Raw genomic sequence first — 24570 nt, 5'->3', positions numbered from 1 at the left:
TGTGCAAAGCTTTCAGTGCACGAATTCTAGTTGCACTGTTGCAGGCATAGTTCCATTCAAGGCCCCCTTCAATAAACACTAACAGTACAACCAGAACCCATTATGTTCACATAATTTGAATGCTTTTACTTTTTCGATTTCTTTTTATGTTTTGCCTTCGGCGGCTTCGTTTCTACATTGTCTCCAGCGTCTTGAGTTTCGGCGGGGGCCGTTTCTTCTGACGGAACTGTTGTGCCAGCAAACTGTGCCTCCTCTTCCTGCATGGCTTCTTTGAGAAACTGCACATTTTCCTTGTGCTTCTTTGACTTCTCGTGGTTGGCGAATCTGCAACGATGTGAACAAACAGTTCACGACCTTGAAACAGTGTTTGCCACACACACACACACACACACAAAAATTCCATGTGCTACTACTCGTTCCTTCCTAAAACAATCACAGAATGGAACCTACTCCCACGTGACATCAGTAACTTGTCACTAATTGACATCACTACCCATCGCTAACTGACGTCACTAACCCTACAGTTGATCAACATTATGTAGGCAAGGACAAACACAGGTTACGATCCTCATAGCTGTGGCTCTGTTTGAAAATGAACAGACAGCCCTTGAAAATCAATGAGAGAGACCTAGTGTCTTCATACCTTTGTGACCAATGTTATACAGCAGACTCTTCCGTGATAGTCACGAAGGGACCCCAGAAATCAGTTTGCTTAGTGCACGTATAAAGAAACCAATGACCTAAAAGAATTATGGGGTTCTACGTGCCAGAACCACGATCTCATTATGAGGCACACCGTAGTGAGGGACTCCGGAAATTTGGACCATCTGGGGTTCTTGAACGTGCACCTAAATTTAAGTACACGGGTGTTTTTACATTTCACCCCCATCGAAACGTGGCCGCCGTGGCCGGGATTTTCAATACTTTGAGCTTAACTTGAGATGAAACTAAGTGAAGGCTGACTTTTTATTTCCTGCTGGCACATTGGAGAGCAAGCAGCAAGAGAGAATTAAGATCAAAGCCTGGTTGCTACCGTGCTGTTACACGATCACATTAACAGAAGCTGTTGTGCGAATTTCCGGGCAACAACCTCATTTTTTGGCTGGTCAAAAACTGGCGATGCTACAAGCAACTGCACCTGCCAAACCTGTCACCCAAAATTGTGTGGATGCGGTTGAGCTTTAAATGATTGCATGTGTACCTTTCATGCTAATCTATATTGCTGCAAAGCAACTGCAATAAAAAGAAGAAAAAGGGGAGCACTCACGCTTTATCAGATTTGAAGCACTTATCACAGGCCACACAGTAAAGCTCGTCTGGATCATCATCCTCAGAGTCATCGGTCACCGAGTCTGCACCATTCTCTGGAAAAAAACAGGAAAAAAAATCCTTTACATGTCTATAAGTGAAAAGAAAGCAAATTAATCTAGTTGCTTTAAAGTCATTTTTCATTTGAGCAGTCAGTCAATTAAACTAAACATGTATCTTTTGGGAGGAATACCATTAAAACAGATTTATTTTTATGAGAACTGGAACGTGTTTGCAAGCTGTCACTATAATGCTTATCTTGTGCTATTGAACAAGCACAAGGCAAGAACGAAAAAAAAAAAAAAGTGACAAGCAAAAATAAATTTCAAATTATAAAGTGCCAGGAAGTGTCAATCCTTTTGCCAACTTTTTACCAATATATAGTCACCGACAGATAATTCAGACATGTTTGGTTATTCAGATAGCTTTGCGGCACTGTCTCTAACCTCGCAGACACGTATAAGGAGATCAAAATTTTGGACACCTTACAGCGGCCTGTTCAATGATTTTGACTCCACCTGCACAACCTTGTGCTAATTCAGTGTTGAGCCGAGCAGAAAGAGAGAGAGTTTTGATACGTCGCTGGCATGGAGGCAGGCTATGGTCACTGGCCATGTTGCTGGCACCTTGAAACCGAAACTAGAGAAGCCTAGCCGATCCAGTATTCACTGGCTGTGTCCCAGGCAGGGGAATAGCCAAGACAAGTTGCTAAGCCGTAAACGCTGCGTTAGAGAAGTTTGCAGTTTGTCAGGCGAGTTCCATGCATCCAGCATCTCTTCCTTTAAGTGTTAAATAGCGATGCAGTTTCGGGCGACTTCTTTTATTGCTATTACGAATTCTTGTAGCAAAGATTAAGAAGCTTAAAGCGGCACCAACTCCACCTTCAAAATCTGCACTAATACTGAGTGCACCGGACAATCACTCTTGCGAACAAACCCACGATCGTTCGGCTATCAGATCCAGGTCAACCTCTGTTCACCTGTTTGGGAAGGAGATTCAGTTCTTGCATTAATCATACCTTCACCTAGCTTTAGCGACACCATGACAATGGTCTAAATACCGACTGACCAGGTCACAGGCAAGTGCATGTGGGCGAGCAATGTGTTTACAAGTTTTTTTTGGGGGGGGGAGGGGGTCAACTGTGGAATAAATCCACTTATTTTCCTGTGAATACGGTATTTCGAACTCTAAATTATTCAAGCTGTTTGTCAGTCCTCGTCGAGTCAGAATTATTCGGTCGGCAACCGTACTTCTGAGCTGCACATTATTTTCTAATGTTAGACATGTCAGAACAAAAACAAGAAAAAAAAAAAAGAAATCGTTTCTAATTTGGCAATTTATATGCAGTAAGCAATTTTAGCCATCAAAGAGGCAAATCTTCTTCTCACTGGTGTAGGCCCTGATCAACAAAATAACCATCCAGGATTAAAGGGGCCCTGAAACACTTTTCTAACTAATCAAAGAATGGCCTCACTATTAAAGGATTCCACCCCATGAACCTCCTAGTGCAAAAATTTTCAGAATCGTTCACATATAAGCGTAGTTAGAGGTAGCTATTGCACGAATGCAAGGCTTTCATCTCCACTAGCTCACTGGAGGCTACACAGGGGGGATGGCAAGGGGGCACGGAACCGTCCAAAAGTTGGCCATTCATGGTGTTTTTTTTTTCTTTCTTTATGATGCTACTTCCGGTTTAGGTGTGCATGTTGCTCTCTCAACGCAAAATGGGCTGCCTCCCGTCGCCGTGGGCTACATCACTCAAAGAGACCAATCAGAGTATGCGGTAGTCAGTGGCCAGAAGGCTCACAGTGGCACACCGTGGTGGCCGCACTATCATGTTTCGCAGCACATCAGTGAGTACTCCGAGGCCACAAGCAGCAGGTGCAGCTACGTGCAACTGCCGTGCATAGAGCGGAAGTGCGAAGATCAAATATTTTCTTGGTCTCCTTGAGATCGCAGACCATATATATTAAATGTGAAGCATTTTGCGGCGAACATTTGGCACTTTGAGAGTGAGTGAGTCTTGGTGCTCTCTGGTCGCTTTGTTAACGTGGTATGTACCCAAATTGGCATAGTACAGTAGAACCCCGCTGTTACGTTTTTCACGGGACCGTAAAAAAAAAAACGTAAGAGCCGGGAAACGCAAGAGCCAGGAAACAGGAAAAATTGAGAAATGGGAGTAGTGTTGAACTGCACACAATATTATTTTAATTCTTACGTGCGACAAAAAGTAGTTTCGCCCGACAGCCTCGATTGCGGTGAGCTATACAAAGTAAGAATAGTAGTTTTATCGTCTGTATAAACTTGTAAACATTCGGTTATTAACTAATTAACAAACATAGTGTCAGCGCCCACAGGCAAACATGAACACATCACACTCGATGAGCGAGGGGACACGCGCAGTTAAGCGCCGCTGCAGAAGCGAGCGAAGTGACCTTCGTGCTGTTGTCTATCGCTTCAACCCTAACTGAGCGCCGAGAACACGCAGCACGCACAAAGCCACGAGCCGCCGACGCACCTACACTGCGTAGAATCTACCCCCACGCAGATCGCTTTCAAGATAGGGCCCGCGGGACCGCGCGCGCGGCGGCGCAGTATGATGCCAGAGCACAACGCTGTCCGCTACCCCCCCCCCCCCCCCTCGCTCCCTCGCTGGTGCCTCGAGCGCAACGGAAGGAGGCGCGCTGCCTCTCTGCTTTTCTTTCGCGCGCGAGACGCGGTCGTCCGCTCCCCTCGCACGCTTTCACTCGCACATTCAGCATATGGCCGCGCGGCTTCCCTCGCACGCTTCCACTCGCACATACAGCATACGGCGCGCGGCGACGTATGCTGTATGTGCGAGTGAAAGCGTGCGAGGGGAGCTGACGACTGCGTCTCGCGCGCGAGAGAAAGCATACGGCGCGCGGCGACGGCGTTATCGCCCTTGGACTTTATACGGAACATCTATGAGCCAAAACGAATTTTAGGGCCGCAACGCGTCATAGACATCATCTTTAGATAGCAAAAGCGGATATCAAAGGCCATACTTTTGCTGGCGGAAACCGAAAATACGTAATAAATGTCGCCCCCAGCACTTTGGGCGGCCAATGCCATCGTCAAGCAACCAAGCCAAGCGACATGAAAAGTCAAAATGGCCGCTCGGGCCGGCGCGGTGTGGCAGTTCGCAACGTATGATGCGGGAACGGTCCCACAGTTGCGACGTAACAGCGGGGTTACCAATGCATTGGGTTCAATGGGAGCTGTGCCGGGACCGGCCGAAAACGACGTAACAGCCGGGAAAACGCAGCACCCGGGAACGTAACAGCGGGGTTCTACTGTATACGTGTCAATACTGTTGTATGACAACAGTGTATGACGAGCATAAATGATTGGTCGTGACATGAATGTCATAAAGGTCATGAAACAGCCGCCTACATCTCGGTTCTCTCATGGTCGTTTCGTTAACTTGGTAGGTACCAAAATTGGCATAGTATGACAACATAAATGATATCTCATGACATGAATGTCATGTAGGAAACAGCCGCCTGCATCTTGGTGCTCTCATGGTCATTTCTTTAACTTGGTAGGCTCCCTGCACACTGCTTCGCATAACATCGATTCCCACAGGGCGTGGGATCTGCCGGCATTTTTCCTTTATTTAACTCAAAATTAGCAATCGGTTAGTATCGGTTAGCAATTAAATAACCTAAATTCAGGTAGATTGTGCCACCAAATTTCATCAAATGATGGTTGTATTATTTTGGCTGTGAAAGTGAATAATGGGTTGTCTGTTTCAACTGTAATAGGTCGCTTCTTAACACTACACAATTCTGCAAAGCCATCTGCAACATTTGTATTATTAGATTTTTGTACGTGTGTGCACGAATAATACTGATCTTTCCGCCTTGAAATAGCTACCTCAGCACTTTTCAAGCAGTCTCTATGGCTTCTCGCAGTAAGTGTTAAGCAAATAGCACAGGTGGCAATGCTGGTTTGCTGTGCCTATATGCTGGCAGTATTTCACGTGTATTTTAATAAGGAAATGAAGTAATATCCTTAAAATGAACACATCACATCTCTTCCTCGCCATTCCACGAAGTTGTGCTGACCTGCTGGCTGTTCTGCGGTTCCACCGGACTGTGCGTCGTTTCCCTCGCCAAACTGCGAGTCCAGCTGGGCCTCGATGTCCTTCAGCTGGACTTCAAGCTGTGCCATTGAACACCACTCGGACTCCTCGTAATTCTCCATAGCTCTGCGCCAAGGAGAAAACAAAAAGATGGGGAATGCTGGCGATATGATGGAAGCCCAGGTTGTTACGAAACAAGAAGGACGATGGAAGATGCATTGGAAACCGGAGGTTTGAAGCAGGGTCTGGGGATACCCGCAACATTCTATTTTTACTGTGAAGCTTTCTTAGCCGCGAGACATGCCCAAGCATTACTTAGGGCTAACTTCACTTTTGGCAACAAACGAACAAACAAGTGAAATTTTAGCGCATCATAGATGAAACATATAGGTGAGATAATAGATAATAGCCACACACGTAATTATAGGTACAGTAAAACCTTGTTTACACCGACTGCACTCACAGCACCAGAGTGAAGGTAAGACAGTATTGTTTGCGTCCAAAAAGCGGCTGGCATTCTGGCGTGCACTGCATTTCCAGGAAGGGGGGCAATGCTTTGGTGAAGAGTGCTTCCCTCTCACTTAGTGAACAACTGTAGCCACATTCCATTACCGTTTTTATGTGGTTGCTTCTCTCTTTCCCTTTCTTTCTGCCACTTCCTGTATGCATCTCTGATGCTATTAAGGTGCTGTTTTTTCTTGAGCTGACAGGATGACATGAGTGGCTGATGCAGGTAACGAAGGGGGTGAGAAAATTTCTTCGATGTGTGGACACTAGGGGTGCGCAAATGCTGAATCGTAGATTTCAAGCCAAATAACGAGTCGAATATCGGAGAATGTTTCACAGAATTTAATGCTTACAAATTTTGGGCAAGAAAATATGGCGCTCCACATACTCCTAGCATTGCATAAAAAGAATGTAACAAACTATCATTAACTTAGGCAAATAGAAATCAAGATATGTCGTATGGTCTACTCTTACTAAAGGGAACGCCAAATTAGTATGCCAGCCCTGATTACAGCTCAGTCTAGTATATGAATGTGTAGAAAATTCGTTCTGTTGTTAATACAATTTTTGTTCAATTAAATGAAGTACCTCTTCCCCTCTGAAACTAACGAATTAGTGACGTTATGTTGTACTGAATACCGATGAGGTTCTCAGTTTAATTGTGGACCTGTGTTTTGCACCATTTTACTAATTGAATAGAAAGTATCTCTTTCCAGTTTTTCTCCAAAATACAGAAGGGCTCTCCTAACTTTACAGCACGTGGGTTATCGTATGGCTAACCTGCCAACGGATGAAACAACTGTGCATCATGTGAATCAATGATCGCTTTGCGTGCATGCAGCGCCGACGGTAAAGGGCAGGAGCTGTACGCACCATTTCATTGTCAGGTTCAGCATGATTAGCTACCTGTTAAAGATTCTGAAATCTGGAAGGTCATGGCAAGGTAGCACAGAACTCCCCCCCCCATGGCCACGCAAATGCATGTAACTGGATCTTGAAACTTTCGCGCCCGCTGTGTAAACCCTCAGCCAGTTTAGTGATGGGTTGCTTGAAGTTACAAAAAGAAACCGATGCTCGTCTATCCATGGTGTTGGAAACGAGAGGCCGCCATACATCGTGTCGCAAGATGGCAGCCGTGAGCAACTTCGTTGCCCATCTCATGCACCCGCTTTCATTCCCGAGGTGGTTTGTCAGCTTTCCGAAGGTCATACAGTTGCTGCCAATATATCTCCATTGATTCGGCACCAATGCGTAGCTTCAGTCGCGGGTGCCCGACAAAGCAGCGCTGTTAGGCATAATGGCCTAGGCAGTGCCGCCGTGACAAAAATTCGCCACTGGCCAATGAAACAGGCAGCCAGCTGTCACGGATGTTCACTGATTGGCCCAGAGATCATGCGTGCAGGTTAGATTGACAGCTGTTGAAGCGGCGTTCGGTTTGTCGCCGCATGTCCAACACGATCTCTGCCTATAAACGGCTGATTGGCCTGGCCTTTGCAGATGCTTTCGCACTTTAAAAAAGATATGTTATTTCTCTGTGTGCTTCACATTATCATTTATGACTGGGACGACTCTTTGTATTGACAGAGGCAGCCCCGGCCAACGCAGCGTCATGCAATCCCCGCATTGCGTCGACGGCGGGGAGCGCTTGCAGTGACAAAGTCCGTGACCATGTCAGCAGGAATGGCCCATTTGCAGAGCACTCAGCGCTTCTTTTGCGTAGATAACGAAGTGAAATGCTCGCTTGGGTGGCATCAAGCATGAGGCATTCCGCGGAGCACCCGGCATATGGCACTGCACAGGTCTCTACACCAAATATATAGAGTATTTGAAAAATCGAATAGCAGATATTTGATTTGCGAATTGAATTTTTCGAATGTTCACTATTTGATTTGATTCGGTGATATTCAAGTATTTGCACCCCCCTGGTGGACACTCATCATTTGGACGAGTGTCCCCGTGCAAGGGACGGGCCACTAGACCATATGGCCTTCAGATAACTTTTTTTTTTTAATTCAAAATATCGTTCAACATTCGCAGCTAGCTTTTCTAAAATTTCGTATTCGACTTGATTAGAAAATTTCACAATTCGAACACCAACATAACCCGTCTACAGAGCACGTGGATGCTTGTCATGTTCACAGAGTCCCAGTCCATTGCTAAACACTCCGGTGAGGAACCAAGAAAACTGCACAATGACGAAGAGTTCAAAATTCACAGAGTGACGAAATCAGCTCACTTTTTCTGCTCTAAAATCCTCTGCACACGCTTGGCCTCGGATTTCCGCGCACTCTCGGCTGCCTTCTCCTCGAGCTCTCTCTGCAAGCACAATAGCAAAAAAAGGTGCATGTAAGCCAAAAGAAAGATTTTATAAGAAAAAGTATACAAACAAAGCAGTTTCAAAAAAGTGTGTCACAAGCGTGGTCTCTCACTCCTATAAATGACCCTAAGCACGTTCGGAGATTTCTACGAAACTGAGACGCACATAGGCGCTGAAGCTGTTTCATGCTCACCTAATGCAGTGCTGCAGTATCTATACTGTATTTAATACTTGGCCCGCGACGCTGCAGAAGTTATGAAAGTAGTGCATTAATACAAGTTTCACACCATGCATTTTACAATGCAGTTGTTCTTGGCCCGAAATGCTTCCTACAGAATAACGAGTTCATATATTACAACTACAACTTGTGGACATAAGGTTAAGTTGAATCACGTACGTATTACATGTTTGTGCCCCTTTGTGCTTCCAGTATGCAATGTATTATGTTTTGGTTGCAAGCGCAAGCGGTGTACTGTGGCCGCTGGTCGAAGAAACGTGTCACTCCATTCGTTTGGTGAAAAATGGGTTGAGATCTGCAACGCCTTCTGTGTAATAATTATGCCATATGTGTGTCATAAAAGTATTAAACTTTGTGTTACACCAAATTAAATGACGCCATACCCACATAATTTTTTTTCATATACGCACTATTTTATGGTCACGTGTGCGAGCAGCGAGATAAGTTTTTCTGACCTTTGCAGCACTGCCTGCTATGTATGAAACAATGTATATGCACACTGTTGTTTAAAAGAAATCTCAGCTGTAAAGTCACGATCGCCTAGGCCCAACTTTTTCAACATGTAAGTTTATTCCAAACCTAATTTCACTTCATAGAACATTACACCCTGTTACACACCCTTGCTTTCTCCAGACAGTTCCGATAGCAAAAACAAAGCACCATACTTGTAAAGAAAGTTCAGTTCTAGGCACTTCAATAGTTCAAGGTTTCAAGATCTGAACAAAAAAAGATTTTGTCATGTGAAATTTCTGCCCCGTACTATGTATATGCAGATCCCAACAATTTTCAGCCCAAGTTCACAGTTACAGCTTCGGTATTGCTCGGTGCTATCATCATCAGATTCCTGCGCCATCATCAGTTGCCATTGTAACCACGTTGGCTTCGCAACAGCCACGCTTTGCACGATGGCAGGACTGCAAAAGCAGTATTCGGCTACTTTTAAAAGAAAAGTCATTGTAGCTGCTGAAGCCATCGGCAACTGTGCTGCAGGCCAGCAGTTCGGTGTGAATGAGAGCAACATTCGCGGTTAGAGGAAGCAAAAGGAAGCTCTCTTTGTGTGCAGCGACCTGAGAAGTTTCCGGGGGCCGAAGAATGGAGTGTTTCCTGAAGTTGAACTGGACCTTGCACACTTCGTTCAATAACGAGCTGCTGCAAGCAAAGGCAAGAGAGACTGCTAGAGAAAAAGGCATTCCGCGGACGGATTTCAAGGCAAGTTGGCACTGGGTGTCTTGTTTTATGTGCCGAGCTGAATTTTCTTTACGTCGGCGCACGTCGATATCGCAGAAGCTGCCAGAAGGCTACAAAGAGCTGCTTGTGGCCTTTCAATGTCATGCGAGTTCACTGCGAAAGTCGGTCAACTTTCAGTTTGGCCAGATCAGCATACAGTGGAATCTCAATGCGATTCTGCATAATACGTTTTTTGGGATAATACGCGTCTTTTTCTTTCCTCGATAATAAGATTTGGTTGGATAATACATTGGATGATATGATTTTCGGATGATACGCTTTATTTTCCTATTCCCGTGAAGATCGTATCAACGAGATTCCACTGTATTTGGACATGCCCTCGGCACTAACGGCACAGCAGAAAGGCCCCAGGCAAGTTTCCACAAGGTCAAGGGGAAATGAGAAGGGGTCACCCAACGTTGTCCTGCACGGCAAACGGTCGAAAGCGACCCTGCGTTGTGTTCAAACGGAAGACTCTGGCGAAAGGGGACAAGTTCCCCAAAAAATGTTGTCGTCCGCTGTCAAGAAAAAAGGTGGATGAACAAAGCAGTGCTGCTTGATTGGATAAAGTCTGTGAGGTGTCGGCGGCCGGGAACACTGCTGGGGCTCCCATCACTACTTGTCCTGGACGCTTTTCCCTGTCACCTGGCTGACTCGGTGAAGTGACTGCTGCGCAAGTCCGGCAAGGAGCTTGTGGTCATCCCTCCCGGGATAACATGCCAGTTGCAACAACTAATAAATAAACCCTTCAAAGACCACATCTAGCGCTGCTATATGGAGTGGATGAGGTCAGGAGAGCCTGAAGTGACTCCTACCAGATGACTGAAATGGGCCTCTCCAGCGGTGCTCAGCTCGTGGATTGGTGTTGCATGGGCCTGCATTCGCGAGGAGCTTGTCTATCACACGTTCAAGAAATGTTTGATATCGAATGTACTTGATGGCACCGAAGACACGTTTCTATGGGAGGATATCTCTGACAAGGGACTCTCGGAGGAAAGTGTAATGGACGACGACAACTAAATAGTGAAGTGCAATGGACGAGGATGATTAAATAGTGAAATGCAATAAAAACCATAAATAAAGAGTGAAGTGCAATGGAAATAAATGCTTTAAATGACGGTTTTCCTCAGAATATATGCGGACGAAACTTCTTTCCCCATTTTTGCTGTCCCCAAATTACACCTCGGACTATAGAAAGTCCGAGCTACACACAGGCTTTTATGGTATTTGATTCCATCGAGGTTCGAGTGCACTATCTTTAGTTATGCTATAGCATGCACTATCTTTAGTTACGCATCTTGTATACATTGTTGCCAGTTTGTGTGAGCGCTCTGGCAACACTGGGGATGCTAGCTGCAGTGTTTCTTTTTCATGAGATGGGACTAGCGCTTGGTGTTGCTGCAAGAAAATAAATTATTTTTACAATGTAAATAGTTTCTTGCTATTTTTTTCTTTGAATATGTTTACAACTTTAGTGTAAAAATATGCTTTACAAAGGTGCCCATGTCTTCTGCTTGAAGGTCTTTGAGATTTCATTAGCGTTCTGCACAACTTCATTGACTCAATGGCAGCTGACGCTCCTCGTGTATCTGTGCCTACATTGCAGATGAGTTCGTGGACTATCGGATTGAAGGCCACCAATATGCCCATGTGACACCAGTGTTACATTCCAAGATAGTGAAGCAAAGTCAAACTCACCTTTCTTCTTTGAACCCTCCGATCTCGCTTCCGGACAAACTGAACCAATTGCTGCATTGCAGGAAGAGAAAATAAAAATTTAAAAAAACCTTGTCACATGAGAAATTTTAACGTCATTTATAGGTAACAAATTCGAAACATCAAATGACATTAGATTCCAGTGAAGCTATGTGGCCAAAAGTGATGTCATTTGTATAATATGGTGATGATGCTATGTCAAAGAATAAATGATACAAGAGATGTAGGAGTGCATGCGCAGAACTTTGCAATGCAAACATCTTTTCATTAAATTGAATCTTAAGATTTATGGCAATCACCCCAAAAAGTTGAGGGCTGTTTCGAAACTGAACAGTGGGCTATGAGGGAGTCTGCAGTCAAAGGCTCCGTCTTTCGACCACCCAGGGTTCTTTAACGTGCGCCTTAATCTAAAATGATCTAATCTTAATTTTAATCTATAGCCTTAATCTTAAAATGGGTGTTTTTGCATTAAAATGTGGCTGCAGCGGCTGGGAATCGAACCCACAATATTGTGCTCGGTAGCAGAATGTCATAGCCACTAAGCCACCATGGCAGGTGGCAATAATGTTAATCTTTCAGATCAAGTTTTAAGCTATACTTATGCAGACAAAGTCGAGAAAAGCCTCAAGTCAGGTACAAATCCAAAAAGTTGTAACCAAACAGCATGGCTGATGCTTTACCGGGCACAGCTCGACCTTGGCAGTTAAATCATTAAAGGGCATGCTAATGTTTAATCAGGCAATAAACTATCTGCATTGTGTCGTTACTTTGTGTACTGCATTCATAATTAGATCACAATGTAGGTTCTGCCAAGGGGTATACAACAACAATGCATACAAATGTAGTTCCAGTGTCCTTATTAGGTTAGGTTATGTAATGCAATACAGTCGAATCTCGTTAATTCGAACACGCTTAATTCGAACTTCCGGTTTAGTCGAACTGACGCTGTGGTCCCGTTAAAGTTATGTGTATTCCTATGGGCGAAAACGCCCGGTAATTCGAACGCGAAAGCATTTGCGATGGTTAATTCGAGCATATGGCACACCGACAATGCCCTCAGCAGCGCGCCAAATCACGCGACGGCGCCTCCGACCGGCATTTCTCCGACACCGCCATATAGCAAAAGCTTAGAAGAGACCCCTCAATGCCGCACAGCGAAAAAGAAAACGAAAAAAAAAAAAAAAAGCAGCGGAAATTTCACTCTCGAATGGCAAGGTCGCTGTTTATTCGTCGTGCCGGAACACGCGTGTACATGCCGACGTCTCAACCAACGTTACGGCTGCGGCGCAGAGGGAAGCAGCGGCGGAGGCTCAGTCCGGCCAACTTCCCGATAACGGCAGAACACGAAACTTCAGGGAGCGGGCCCGCGGGAGCGGCGGCGCCGGCACAGCGGTGGGCGCGCACGGAGACAGTCGAAGGTGGGGGAGCTACGAGGGAGTTGAGAGGGAGGGCGAGGGGAGCCACCGAATCCACTGCCACCAAAGCGACGGCGTTGCCAAGGCCAAATCCACTTCTCAGCCGCCCTCCTCCCTCACATTCGACGGTCTCCGCGCGCACGTCGCCGTGCCGGTGCCACCCGCTCCCTGAAGTTTCGTTTTCTGCTGTTATCAGGAAGCGAGTGTTGGCCAGCGTGGGCAGTTTTGTGGCTCTCGCCCGCTACGTGCTTGCGCGCCGCATTTCACGACTCGCACTGTTCGTACATCGTGCTATGGTGCACGAATACTTCTTTTAGTCCTTCTTTTAATTCTAAAGAATTTTCGGGCCCCTTCGAGTTCGAATTATCGAGATTCGACTGTATTATGTTAGGTTACAAAATATTTGTAATGTGTTGTTACTTTGAGTCGAGTATGCACACTTAGATCCCAATGCAGGTTCTGTCAAGCAGCACCAATTCATAACAGCGCTTGCAGTTTGGTTTCGGTGTCTTAATCTGTTTCTGTTTCACACACACACACACGAAAAAATAATAACACAACGGGAAGCAGCACTGATTGTCGCTTCTGGCAGCCAGAAATTTTATGAGGCACTACACTCACCTTGACTTCCTCATTGCGTTGCCGTCTTGCGGCGTCTCGCACCTTGCGGTTCTCGCGTTCCATGAGTCGTGCCACTCGCCTGTTTGGTGCCGTCCGGACGTCGTACGTGTCGAGCCAGGCAAAGGTCCGGGCCGTGCAGTAGCTCTGCCAGTGGCCATAAAATGGGCCAACGACCTACCAGCAGAAGCAGAGGAAAGAAATCGTCATCAACTTTGTGAAATTATCAGAATAAGGCGAAAAAGGAAGAATTGAGGGGCATGATTATAGTTAGTCACAAACCCGTGAAGCCAACATACAATGCCCCCAAGAGAAGCACAGGGAAATTAACTATGGTTCTTACAGAAATGTAGAGATAATGAGGTAAAGGGACATGAAAGTAGACAAAAAGCAACTTGCTGCCAGTAGGAGCCGGACCCTCACATCTAACAGATTACATGTGCAATGCTCTACGAATTGAGCTACAGCAGTGGCTATCCTATAGTCAACAACCAATTTTTCAGACATGTCTGATAATTTGGAAGCCTTTGCAGCATCGCCACATCATACCTCATAGAGCCAATGTATAAGAAATGTCTGAAATTTCGGATGCTTAAACCCTTCGCTGTCCGATTTTCCAGACTTTTTTGCCATGACTGCAAGTACGAAATGGCATTAATCGAAGCCACCACCACAGCCATTTTGATTATCTCAGAGCTTCGAATCCAGCGCCCTCACATGTCGATCTGCTAGCAGCCGTAGCCACCCCCACGGCAATGCTAGGCCTATCTGCTTCGACGTTTGCTACCAAGCTTCCTGCAGCTTTGGTGCCAGTGTTTGTCATTGCCATTGTGGTCAGCAATGGCACCGACTCTGCCTTTGTCATTCGCCAATGGCTTTGAAGTGCGGAAAGCATGGCAAAGGTCAAACATTGCATAATGCTGGGTCCCGGAAGTCAGCTTCGCCGCAGTACAGCGGCGTTACGCGGTGAAGCATACGCGATGTATTGCGGTGAAGTATACCAAGATTGGAAGAGGGCCACTGTCACGAGACACAGTATGTATTCCTTAATTATACAAGCGTGTACCGGCCATCTTCTGTTGCAGTAGGAGCACCGATATGCCTAACAAGTGTACTGGCAGGCCTTCAGAGCTATTTCAGACGTGCCTGTGGGGATTTGAACTGTTGGTGGCAGTTAAAGGCATGCATTAATTTTTTTTTTCTAACTGCACCGATTTTTTATAAGTTTTCGTGGCCCCTAGGTACTAGTCCTGAAAAATCGAACGTTGACAGCACATACTTTCTTGGGTATTTGTGCTTGTGTACAACTAGGTCTGCCCTTGAGAGTGTTAACCAGTGCCATTCACGACCATGGTAGCGGATGTAGAACATCCACCACCATGCTGCTGCTTCTTTTTTTTTTTGAAAGGCTGCCTTTTGGTGTAATAAATACATGGTTACATATACACAAACAGATCTATTTTGGGCAGGTTGTGCAAAAGGGAATGATAGCGTTCGTGGATCCAGTGTTCTATGTCGGGAGGGCGTCTTGGGTGAAGGCCTGTCGCACGGAGGTGGTAAAGATGGGCTTGAAGAAGTCCAGGACAATTTCACATTTAGTGATAGCATATTCTCTAACTTGGAACTGATGTCACTAGACCTTTAGACATGTCAAAGTGAAGAGGGAAGCTTAGCAGTTGTGAAAATTTCTATGCAAACCTTCTCATGTATGTAAAACAACGACTTCACTAAAGGCACGTAAGAATGGCAGCAGCATACATTACGCATAAGCTGACATCCATAGGAGCTTTAGTGTGGTGTAACTCAAGGTAAAAAGTACTAGAGACGCTTACCTCATCATATGAGCTGGTGCTGTTTCCAAAGCCTGGCACAACCACAGGGTCATCATGGTAGGGTTCATCCTCGGCAGCAATTCTTTGAAAGACGTCTCGAAACACCGCATAAAATCCCTGGCACAAACAAGAACCACAAAACATCACTAACGGAGACTGCCGGCTCACTAGTAAAGGCAATTACTATGTTTATGAGTGTATAACCCGCACTTGAAATGAAACAAATTTGACTACAACGCAGAACTGCGAGCTTTTTCACCATCACATGCATCTTCACTACAATGATGTTACTGTCCAATGCCATTTTGAAGCAGCCAAATTGCATTTCGGAGCAGTAAAATGGCCTTTCAGAACAGGTCAATGGAAGCAACTGCAAAACACATTACGTGGAGCTTTTACAGAGGACAAGCCATGTAAAAACAATTGATCAATGGTTCATAAGCTTACAGTACATTAAAAATTTATGCCACTGCTTTGTTGCGGTCCTCATTGTGAACTACATTGAAGTGGTGGTGTTAAAAAGATGTGTGTAAAAAGAACTTACATGGAAGCACTTGGATGGGCTTCGGAGCCATTTCAGAAAATTCAGCTGACCTCACCGCTATGAACACACCATTTTGGATGGAGCGCTTTGTGCAACATAAGGGTATGTTGGTAGATAGCAGAGGTTCATGTGAAAGGAGCCCCCTTGCCTCCATAAATAAATGGATAGTCCAAATATATATATTTTTTTCATTTTTCATTGTTGCAATGCCATTATATTTATTTCCAAATCCATTAGGCCTTTATTCCTTTGCGTGCCGGGCATTTTTACGAAGTGCAACATATTCGATTTCTGTTTAACACACTAGCAGGCTTTAAATTAAAGAGCTATTTGCTGGACATACTGTATGTTGCTGACGATTTTATCATTTTTGAAATCTGAAAATTGAAACAAATATCAAGACTTATGCTAACAAGTTATTTTAATTGGGATACTATTTGTTTCTCATACAACATGGCCTCTTTGTTGCTGTCACTGTCCCTTGAGGACACATAATAATCAACATCAAAGTCCTCTGAGTCAGAGTTAAGAAAAAGTCATTGAATTTCTGCATCGTTGAAAAAATGCGTGGGCTATTTGCACTGGTCTGCCAAGTCGGAAAAACAAGACGCAGGCAACACTGACAGTGAATAATATTGTTGCGCTATCTGTAGTATAAAAATAGAACCTACAATAAAATTTTACCTTTAGCCCACTTCTGAGTAGATAGCACAACCCATCTAAGGATGTTTCTGATTCACAAATTATCTTGAGCAAGGCCAGAGGTGTGTGTCGGCGGCCAATCAAGTATGCCAGGGCATGGCACTTAGAGGATCAATGTTAAGTATCAGCGATTTTATTAGAAACACAATGCTAGCTTCACAAAATGTTGCTTCATAGGCGATTTATGTGCTTTGGTGGTTACAATTATTTATGAGTTGGCAAATAGAAAACCTAAATTTGTTAGCAGCTTTTTTAAAGTATTGCGGTTATGGTATATGTTTATACTTAATACTTGAAGTTGACCTAATTAAAAAACAACTTCTACATTCTTCTGCACCACTTTTGTTCTGAGATATATTAGTACAGTAGAATCTCAGTTGACACAATCTTCCCGGGAACCGGAAAATAAAACGTATCATCTGAATATCGTATTATGCCGAATCGTATCAACGAGATTCCACCATAATGATATCTGATCGGGTAATTTCGCATTCACATGCAAGAGCCCCGACGCAAACACAAACCCCCACGTGACATAGCTTATGATGGGGAAAAGGAGGAAGTCAATCAAGCTTTTGCTAACCGAGAGCAGGAGTGCAGCTGTTATCAGCTCCACCTGCCTTCTAGGTTGATGTGCAATTGAACTGGCTACATTGCTGTCGATACCACATCCTCTGAATGTGAATGCAGCGCACTCAGCGTCCAATCTGATGATGAATATCTCAGAAATGAAGTGCAGAAGAATACAAAAAAAACTAACAAAATGAATTTGTCTTCAAGTGCGACTGCCTTCTCAAGTTTATTATATAAGTACCGTATTTTGATGCGTACAACCCACCACCATAGAAATCTGCTACCAAGAATTGCAACAGCATGGGAAAAAAATCCACCGCATATATTGCGCAGAAATAACTGCCTACAACAACGCTCACATCATTGCAACAACAGTCTCCATTTGCAGATGAACAACTCGTCCACATCATAACTTCAACCAGCGGCTCTGTTACCCCCCTCCCTCTTCGCTGATATTGATCATCTTCAGCTTCTGCTGAAGTGTAAAGGACGGCCGTTGAGCACAGCTCATCGTGATCCGCGTTCTAGGTTGCCGGCGCCATGTGCACTATTCGCTAACTACTAAATGCAAAATGGCGATCCGTGAAGAGGAGGAGAATGGGCAACCAAGAAGGAGGAGAGAAGGGAGCTTCAACACACAGGGGTGAGGAGAGGGTGGGGTTCACTAGGAGATAAAACATTGAATGGGGGAGGACCTCGCCTTGAGGTGTGTCTTCACGGTAGCACGCGCCGCGCTGCCGTGAAGCCCCGCTTCAAGGTGAAATTCACATATAACCCACACCCCGACTTTACTCCTACATTTAAAAATTTTTTATGCGGGTTACACACGAAAACACAGTATGTGCCATAATCATGATATTTTTAGAGTTAATTAACAAGTATTGGTTAATATGCATTTGCTGACTGTACTTGTTTGCTAAAATTGTGTCCACCAAATCGCATAAGTCACCTGTAGCAAGCAGCGCTTGCAGGGCTAGAATAGCATTTTTACTCATATTAGGGATACCTTAATTTCGAAGGCACTGTATATGAAAAAAAAAAAAAAAACTTGGGAGGTTGCCTCCCCAGCAAAAAAACATGGAAGTCACAAGCAGCATAAAGAAAACGAGTTACAGCAAAGGTCGATTCTGCTGCAACGAGAGGAAACTATCCGTGCAGCCATAATTAGGAGTTAACGTAGCTTTGTTGAAAGAGGTGCAAAGAAATATAATAGAAACTCTACAGTGCTGGCTCGCATGCTCATTTAGTTTCGGTGCAGCGCATGGTCTGATCACACCTGCGCAAAAGTGCCGATCATCCTGTTTAGTGTCACGACTGTTATACTGCAACGACGCTGATGCGGCGCTGACAGCATCACAATATAGAGATGAAATAAGAAAGGCTCAGTGCAAGACGCACAGTCGCAACTCCCAGCTGAGCCCATTACTCTTGCACGACGCCCAAATTAAGCAGAAACGAGCACGCAAGCAAGTGTGTGCAAGGTGATAGAGAGAAGGGCACAAGACTGCGATGACAAGAGTGGCTACCTCCTCCCCCTTAATAATCTTGGCCCAAGTGTGTGCTGGCGATCGGAGTGCCCTGACACAGTCCCACGCATGCTTTTGGCATGGGCATGCATAGATCGGCCAAGAAGCTGAATTCTTGTGAAGCGTGGTCACACAGCCTCGAATTAAATGTTCCAGCATGTAGTAGCCTTCGCCACCACCTACACAGTGATTCATTAAATTAGAAGTGCCACGTCTTAAGAGTGCAGGAATTCACATGTGCAGGTAAAACCAGATCCTGTAAACTTTTGTGGATGACTGAATATTGTTTCACTTGATGTCCACCACTCACTTCTGAAATGCCTTGTTAGCCCTGACAATAAAATAGCGTAACAGAAAATAAAAACAAAGCATGCGTGAAAGGTCACCTTTTCGTCATCTCCATAACCACTGAAACAGGAGGAGTTGAAGTAGCAGTAGACGTCTAGACTATCATCCTTGTAGTCACTGCCAAGGCCTGAAACATCAGTTGCACAAAATCACCAAACGACTCAAAAGTGATCACACACGCATACGTATCCCTGACCACAAGAGTTTTTGAAGCACGAAATCATCAAATGAGTAAATAAATAAATACAAATAAAATGGTAATAATAATAAATAAGTTTCATGGCAGTCAATCCATCTGCCCTAGAACTGAGTTCTGTGCATCATACTGCCACATTCAATTCAAACCCTTGAATTCTATAAGGATTTCAGAAACTGCTAAGAGCTTTTTTTACTGAAGAAGTAATGCTTGTAGGCAGGACTGCATGCAGGGGATGCAACATTTGAAAAGTTGGTCTCTGAAAAGAGCTTACACTTGTGATAGTTACTGCAGCCAATAATAAATGAAAAGAAAGCATCGGCAATTTCTTTTATTTTTAACATTCAGGTTACGAAGAAAAAAAAAAAGCGATAAACAGGATGAGAGAACAAGAGGCAGTGCTGCTCTCTTGTCCTGTTTCTAGCACTGTTGAGTAGATGATAATCGCTCACCAACTAGATCAACTTTGCATTCTAATTCAGGTTACATCTACGGCACTCCCACAGCTCACCACATCTATGCTATTCAATTTTGTGCTATCCAAGCACAGAAAATTTAATCTGCTTGCTCTGTGGTCGCTGCTCCTAGCTGTAGTCCAAAGTGGCATGTTCAAGTCCTAACAGCAGTCACATTGCGAAGGCTGCTGGTACACAATAACAACCCCTTTTGCCAAAGTGTGGCGCCTATTCTAAAACTCCGGATAGTGCAAACGAACTTGGAATGCTTCTCCCGACCACACTATCCCTGGCAACATAACTGTAGTTTAAGAGCATAAAACCACGAAAAAATTATTAGGCTTTCATGAATGAATGATTGACGAATGAATGATGAATGATTAAAGCTTGCATAAAAATTTTGTGTCCTACTCCCCTTTTGCTTTTTTAGGTGGCTGATGACTCCATAATTACAGTACAAGGCCTGAATTCCTTGAGATTGCCACAGATAACTAATGACAACACCCTCTTATGCGACCTGTTCAAGACATGCGCAAAGAGTAACACAACTCAGGATGTGAAATAGGAGACTACCAATGTTATCCAAAAGCAGAGGTGGCGGTCATGTGGTACAGCGTCACAAACAACTCAAGGACGGTGCGGTGGTTGAACTGCCACACAACGACCATGTCACCAAAAGCTACCAAGTTGGCGCTTCCAATTGTGTGATTCTTTTGGAAACGTAGGGGAAGCCGTTCTGCTCTCTTGTCCAGCCTGAGTGCTAATGAGCTCAGCTTTTGGCAGCACGGTCATAATGTGCGCGTGTATGTGTCAGTGGCGTCTGGTACCACGAGGCCGCCACATCAAGTTTCGGTGATGCGAATATCGTCTCCCTTTTCACGTCCAAAGATGTGCTGCATCTGGCGCACATTCTGAACTGGCCGCAATAAAAGGTAACTTAATTATTTGTTGCGCTCTTGAGGAATTGAGGTTCCATGGCGTAATTATTGGCTCAACGGCTATCCAATAGTCAAAAAACAAAAACGAGGCAAACATTTTCTGTCAGTACTTTGACTCCAGTCTTATCAACCTTAATAAAAATGGTTCTTATCAGCAGAATTCTTAATCCACAAGCTGCTGTAACAGATATAGGTGAGTGCCTCTTTGTACTTTCGCAGACACAGTGAGGTGACAGAGACAGGAAAAGAAGAATGGGATCTCACCTCCTTTGAGTATGGCATCACGGTGCTTGTCGTACCAGGCCCGTTCCTGTGGATCGCTCAAAACATCGTAGGCCTGCTGGATGAGCTTGAACTGTTCCGTCGCCTCTTGAAGATTGTCCGGATTCTTATCTGAAGGTGAACGGCAGTGCAGTTTTGTTTCACAAACGATTCTATCGGTGTATGGCGTTAACACTTTATCCTCTTCACATTCGAAAGAAATGTGGAAAGGCAATTTAGTAACTGTTCTTAAAGTTTTATTTCACACTATTACAGGAGCTCACATAAAAAAATTGATGAGATAAAAAGCATTTTAAGTCGAAATACCCGTGTTCACAAATGTGAGCACTAGTTGCGAAAACTTACCTTGTGAGCAGTTCGCAGCCATATTTTTTAAATGCCGCCTCAGACAATGTCACGAGTCAACGCGAACAAGAGGCAACACATTGAACAAGACGGCGGAACAGCTTAAGAATCACCAGCACAAAGACATCTTCTTCGTCTTCGAATTAGCCTGTCCTACTACTCGGTGTCAGTTAAAGCACATACTGGCATCGTCGTTTAAACGTCTAGATAGAGTACGCGTCAATATGATGCTCCCCTTTGCAAGCAGGGTAAATCATGATGCAGGCTGACAAATGCATTAAATTTGGATGCCTCGATACTTTTCGCTGCAGTGCACTTGGTTTAAAAAAAGCGTCCACAAATGTTGTCACTGGTAGTGAACAGCAAGATTTGCGAGAATGCTTGCAGTGATCTTGTTTTTTCTTTTTTTATAACGGCCGCCCCAGCCGAGATTTGGCGTCCTCTTTTGGATGCTGAGTAAACCATGGTCCAGGCTAAGAAAGGCAGGCAATTTTAATGCCTTGCAACATCTCACTCACGAGTACTTGAGTACTCACGAGCTTTAGACAAAGTGTACACAAACGTGGACTCTGGTAGCGAAAATGTTTTGCTTTTTAATATGGAGTTTCTGGCTAAATCCCTTTGGCCACCACTGAATGATAGGCAGCCAGCACTATTTGTCAGATTAAAACAGGAACTGACGGGGAAGAAGTTTGACACGTAACTCACTGTGCCAAACTCACTTTCTTTTGAAAGCCCATTGAGAGGGAAAGGCTGATGCAAAATTTGCAGCTGCGGTGGTATCACACAGGTAATGTAGACAAAATGCAATTTACATCTTTGTTTCACATCCGACGGGAACTATCTGTACAAGTTCCACCTGAAGCTACAGGTGTCTTTGGATGAACCTCACTTAAGTCTTCTGCCTTGTGTGTCGCCCATAGGCAGCAAACCTATTGCTGAAAAAGTTTCTGCAAAAGTTTTTTTTTTTTCTTGAATATCCTTATTTTCAGTGTGGCTTGCCCATTTTGACAAAAAAATTACATTTCCTTTAGGTGCCTTGTCCTTTTCCTTAACATTTCCTTTAGGTGCATTCATGCCTTGTCCTTAAAGGGCAAAAAAAAAAAAAAAAAAAGAAGAGCAGCTAGTACAATACAAGGATGCAAGGCTGGGTGATTTGGTTCGGCAAGGGTCGCTCTGTTAAAAATAAATAAGGAGTGCAAAATTTCGGAGGGGACACATGGAAAGGAGATAGTACAGGTGCTGACGAACTAGGGCTAGGCATTTTGATCGATTAAACTTCTGATTAAAGCACAATTACTCGGTTGATGTGGCATGAAGAAACAGGCAAACATTGTGACAATGACGTCCCCAGTTTGCTTGATCGACAGCAAGGAAGACAGCCGCAGACCGAGTTACAATGTTCCGTGCGCATGTCTCTCTGGGACCAGAGCAAAAGACGCCCCCATGCGTGATGTACTTCCAAGCCAGCGGAACAAGTGGTCAAGCAAATGCCTTTACTGCAGTTGGATTTCTGATCACGTCTGTGTGATTTTGATGCTTGACGCATGCCCACTCAAGCAAGGCATCATTGGTGTGATATGAAAGGCACCCGGCATGGTTTGCTTTTTCTTCAATCTTTCAAGGAACCAGTTTTGTTCTTTAGCTCAGATATGCCAATCCACAATTACGATTATTTAATTAATTGATTGATTAAAATGTCCAGTTTAGTGAAGTTAAAAATTTTAGTTCATGTCCAGCCCTACTATGATAACGGTAAATACTAATAACAGTAAATTTAATTAATGTCATTCAATATTACTCTAGTCAAGTCTTGATGCTGCGTTAATGAAAGGCTAGCTGAATAGAGATGGCCAACAAAAAGTGGCCCTCAGTAGAACCTTATGCAGCATTCCCAAAAGGACGGATGCTTTCAAGATTTTAATGCCGGCACTGTTTTTCTCCAACATCAACATTAAATGACCTAGCTAATAGTAGAATTGATATGCAGACACCTGTGTAAGCAAACTGTCTGTTGCTGCACCAAAACAATCAAGGTCATGGTTGAAGTGAGTAGGTACTGCACAGCTTGTAAATACCCTTTGTCTTGATTTCTGGAGTTTGAATGTATATGCAATTTCTGTTCACGCATGCACATTGATCTGTATTTTCTGATATATATGCATGGATGTGAATAAATTTACTGTTGTTAGTCGACACCCCTATGGAGTACTTTTCTTGTTTCGCATGCAAGTTATTGACAGTTTACATAAAGAAAAAGGTATTAATTTCGAACTCATAGTTAGGCTGATTTCTACCAAGGAGCTGCAAATCACCTAGGTTAAACTACAGGACTCAGCTGAACTGGGCTATTGACTAATTCCCAGCTGGTATAGTCACCGGCTTTATGAACGTAATCATAGTCCAAAGTTGAATGGAATAAAGCTTCCCAACACTGGTTATTTTTGAGAAGAAAATTAACTATTCATTTCGAACTCATAGATGCAGTTAATTTCTACAAAGGAGCTTAGGATCACCTAGGTTAAACTACAGCGCTCAGCTGAACTGGGCTGTAGATTAATAAATGCATCCAAAGGAAGCATTGGAATAATTCCCACCTGGTACAGTCACCGACTTTATGAACGCAATATTAGTCCCAAATGAACTGGAATAAAGCGTCGCAACGCTGATTATTTTCGTGGAGTGAAGAAAATTAACTGGTTTAGCTCGCTGTTCATACAGTCTATCGTATACTGTCACATTAAAGCAGGGAGCAGATATTTGTACGAACGAAACTACCTGTGACTACAATTAAGAGTCGGCGTCTAACGCCCCTACTTTTAAAAAAAGCGTCGTAGGCAGTCCCCTCGCATTTGCTGCACTGAGCGCGCGAATTAGTGCAACTTGTGGCACACAACCATCGACTTGCCTCGATGACCTCGTTCTAACGCTTTCGCGTCTAAAATACTAAGCGCGTGAACCCAGTGCAAAGTTATAGTTTCGCTTGAAGTCACAATCGTCATGCGTGGGCGCGTACGGCGGCCCGTCGCCCAAGCGTGCGTGCTTACCTGGGTGCCACAGCAGCGCGAGCTTTCTGTAGGACAATTTCAGCTCATCGGGTGCCACGTTCTTGGACACTCCGAGAACTTCGTAATGACACTTCATGTTGAAGACGGAGAACGCAAGTGAGAAGGCGGAGATAAATAAATAAATAAACGGCACCCTAGGAACAAGTTTCAGGGTATACACGTCAAGCACCACAGCACGAAACAAATCATGGTTTGTCAAAAGCGGACACTCGGTCGATTTCGAGAACTTTAGGCAACGCTATGCAACACCACGACTTTGACGCCAGCACTCATGCAACGTTAGCCCATGCTGGATTGTCTTGGATTAGCG

General features: G+C 44.3%; 1 protein-coding gene across 1 annotated transcript; it reads right to left on the bottom strand.

Annotated features, from left to right (window-relative positions):
- Positions 1 to 100: 100 nt before the first annotated feature.
- On the bottom strand, positions 101 to 24548 carry LOC119433355 (dnaJ homolog subfamily C member 21-like). The gene is made up of 10 exons (XM_037700513.2): positions 24240 to 24548; positions 20830 to 20958; positions 19015 to 19103; positions 15284 to 15400; positions 13455 to 13628; positions 11401 to 11451; positions 8157 to 8236; positions 5397 to 5539; positions 1268 to 1364; positions 101 to 324 (listed from the first exon to the last, which is right to left on the bottom strand). The coding sequence occupies exons 1-10, from the start codon at positions 24334 to 24336 to the stop codon at positions 126 to 128; spliced, it is 1176 nt and encodes a 391-aa protein (XP_037556441.1). The 5' UTR covers positions 24337 to 24548; the 3' UTR covers positions 101 to 125.
- Positions 24549 to 24570: the final 22 nt, after the last annotated feature.

The sequence above is a fragment of the Dermacentor silvarum genome, chromosome 11, assembly GCF_013339745.2.
Source record: "Dermacentor silvarum isolate Dsil-2018 chromosome 11, BIME_Dsil_1.4, whole genome shotgun sequence".
Lineage (NCBI taxonomy): Eukaryota > Metazoa > Arthropoda > Arachnida > Ixodida > Ixodidae > Dermacentor > Dermacentor silvarum.
This window is presented reverse-complemented; position numbering and strand designations above follow the sequence as displayed.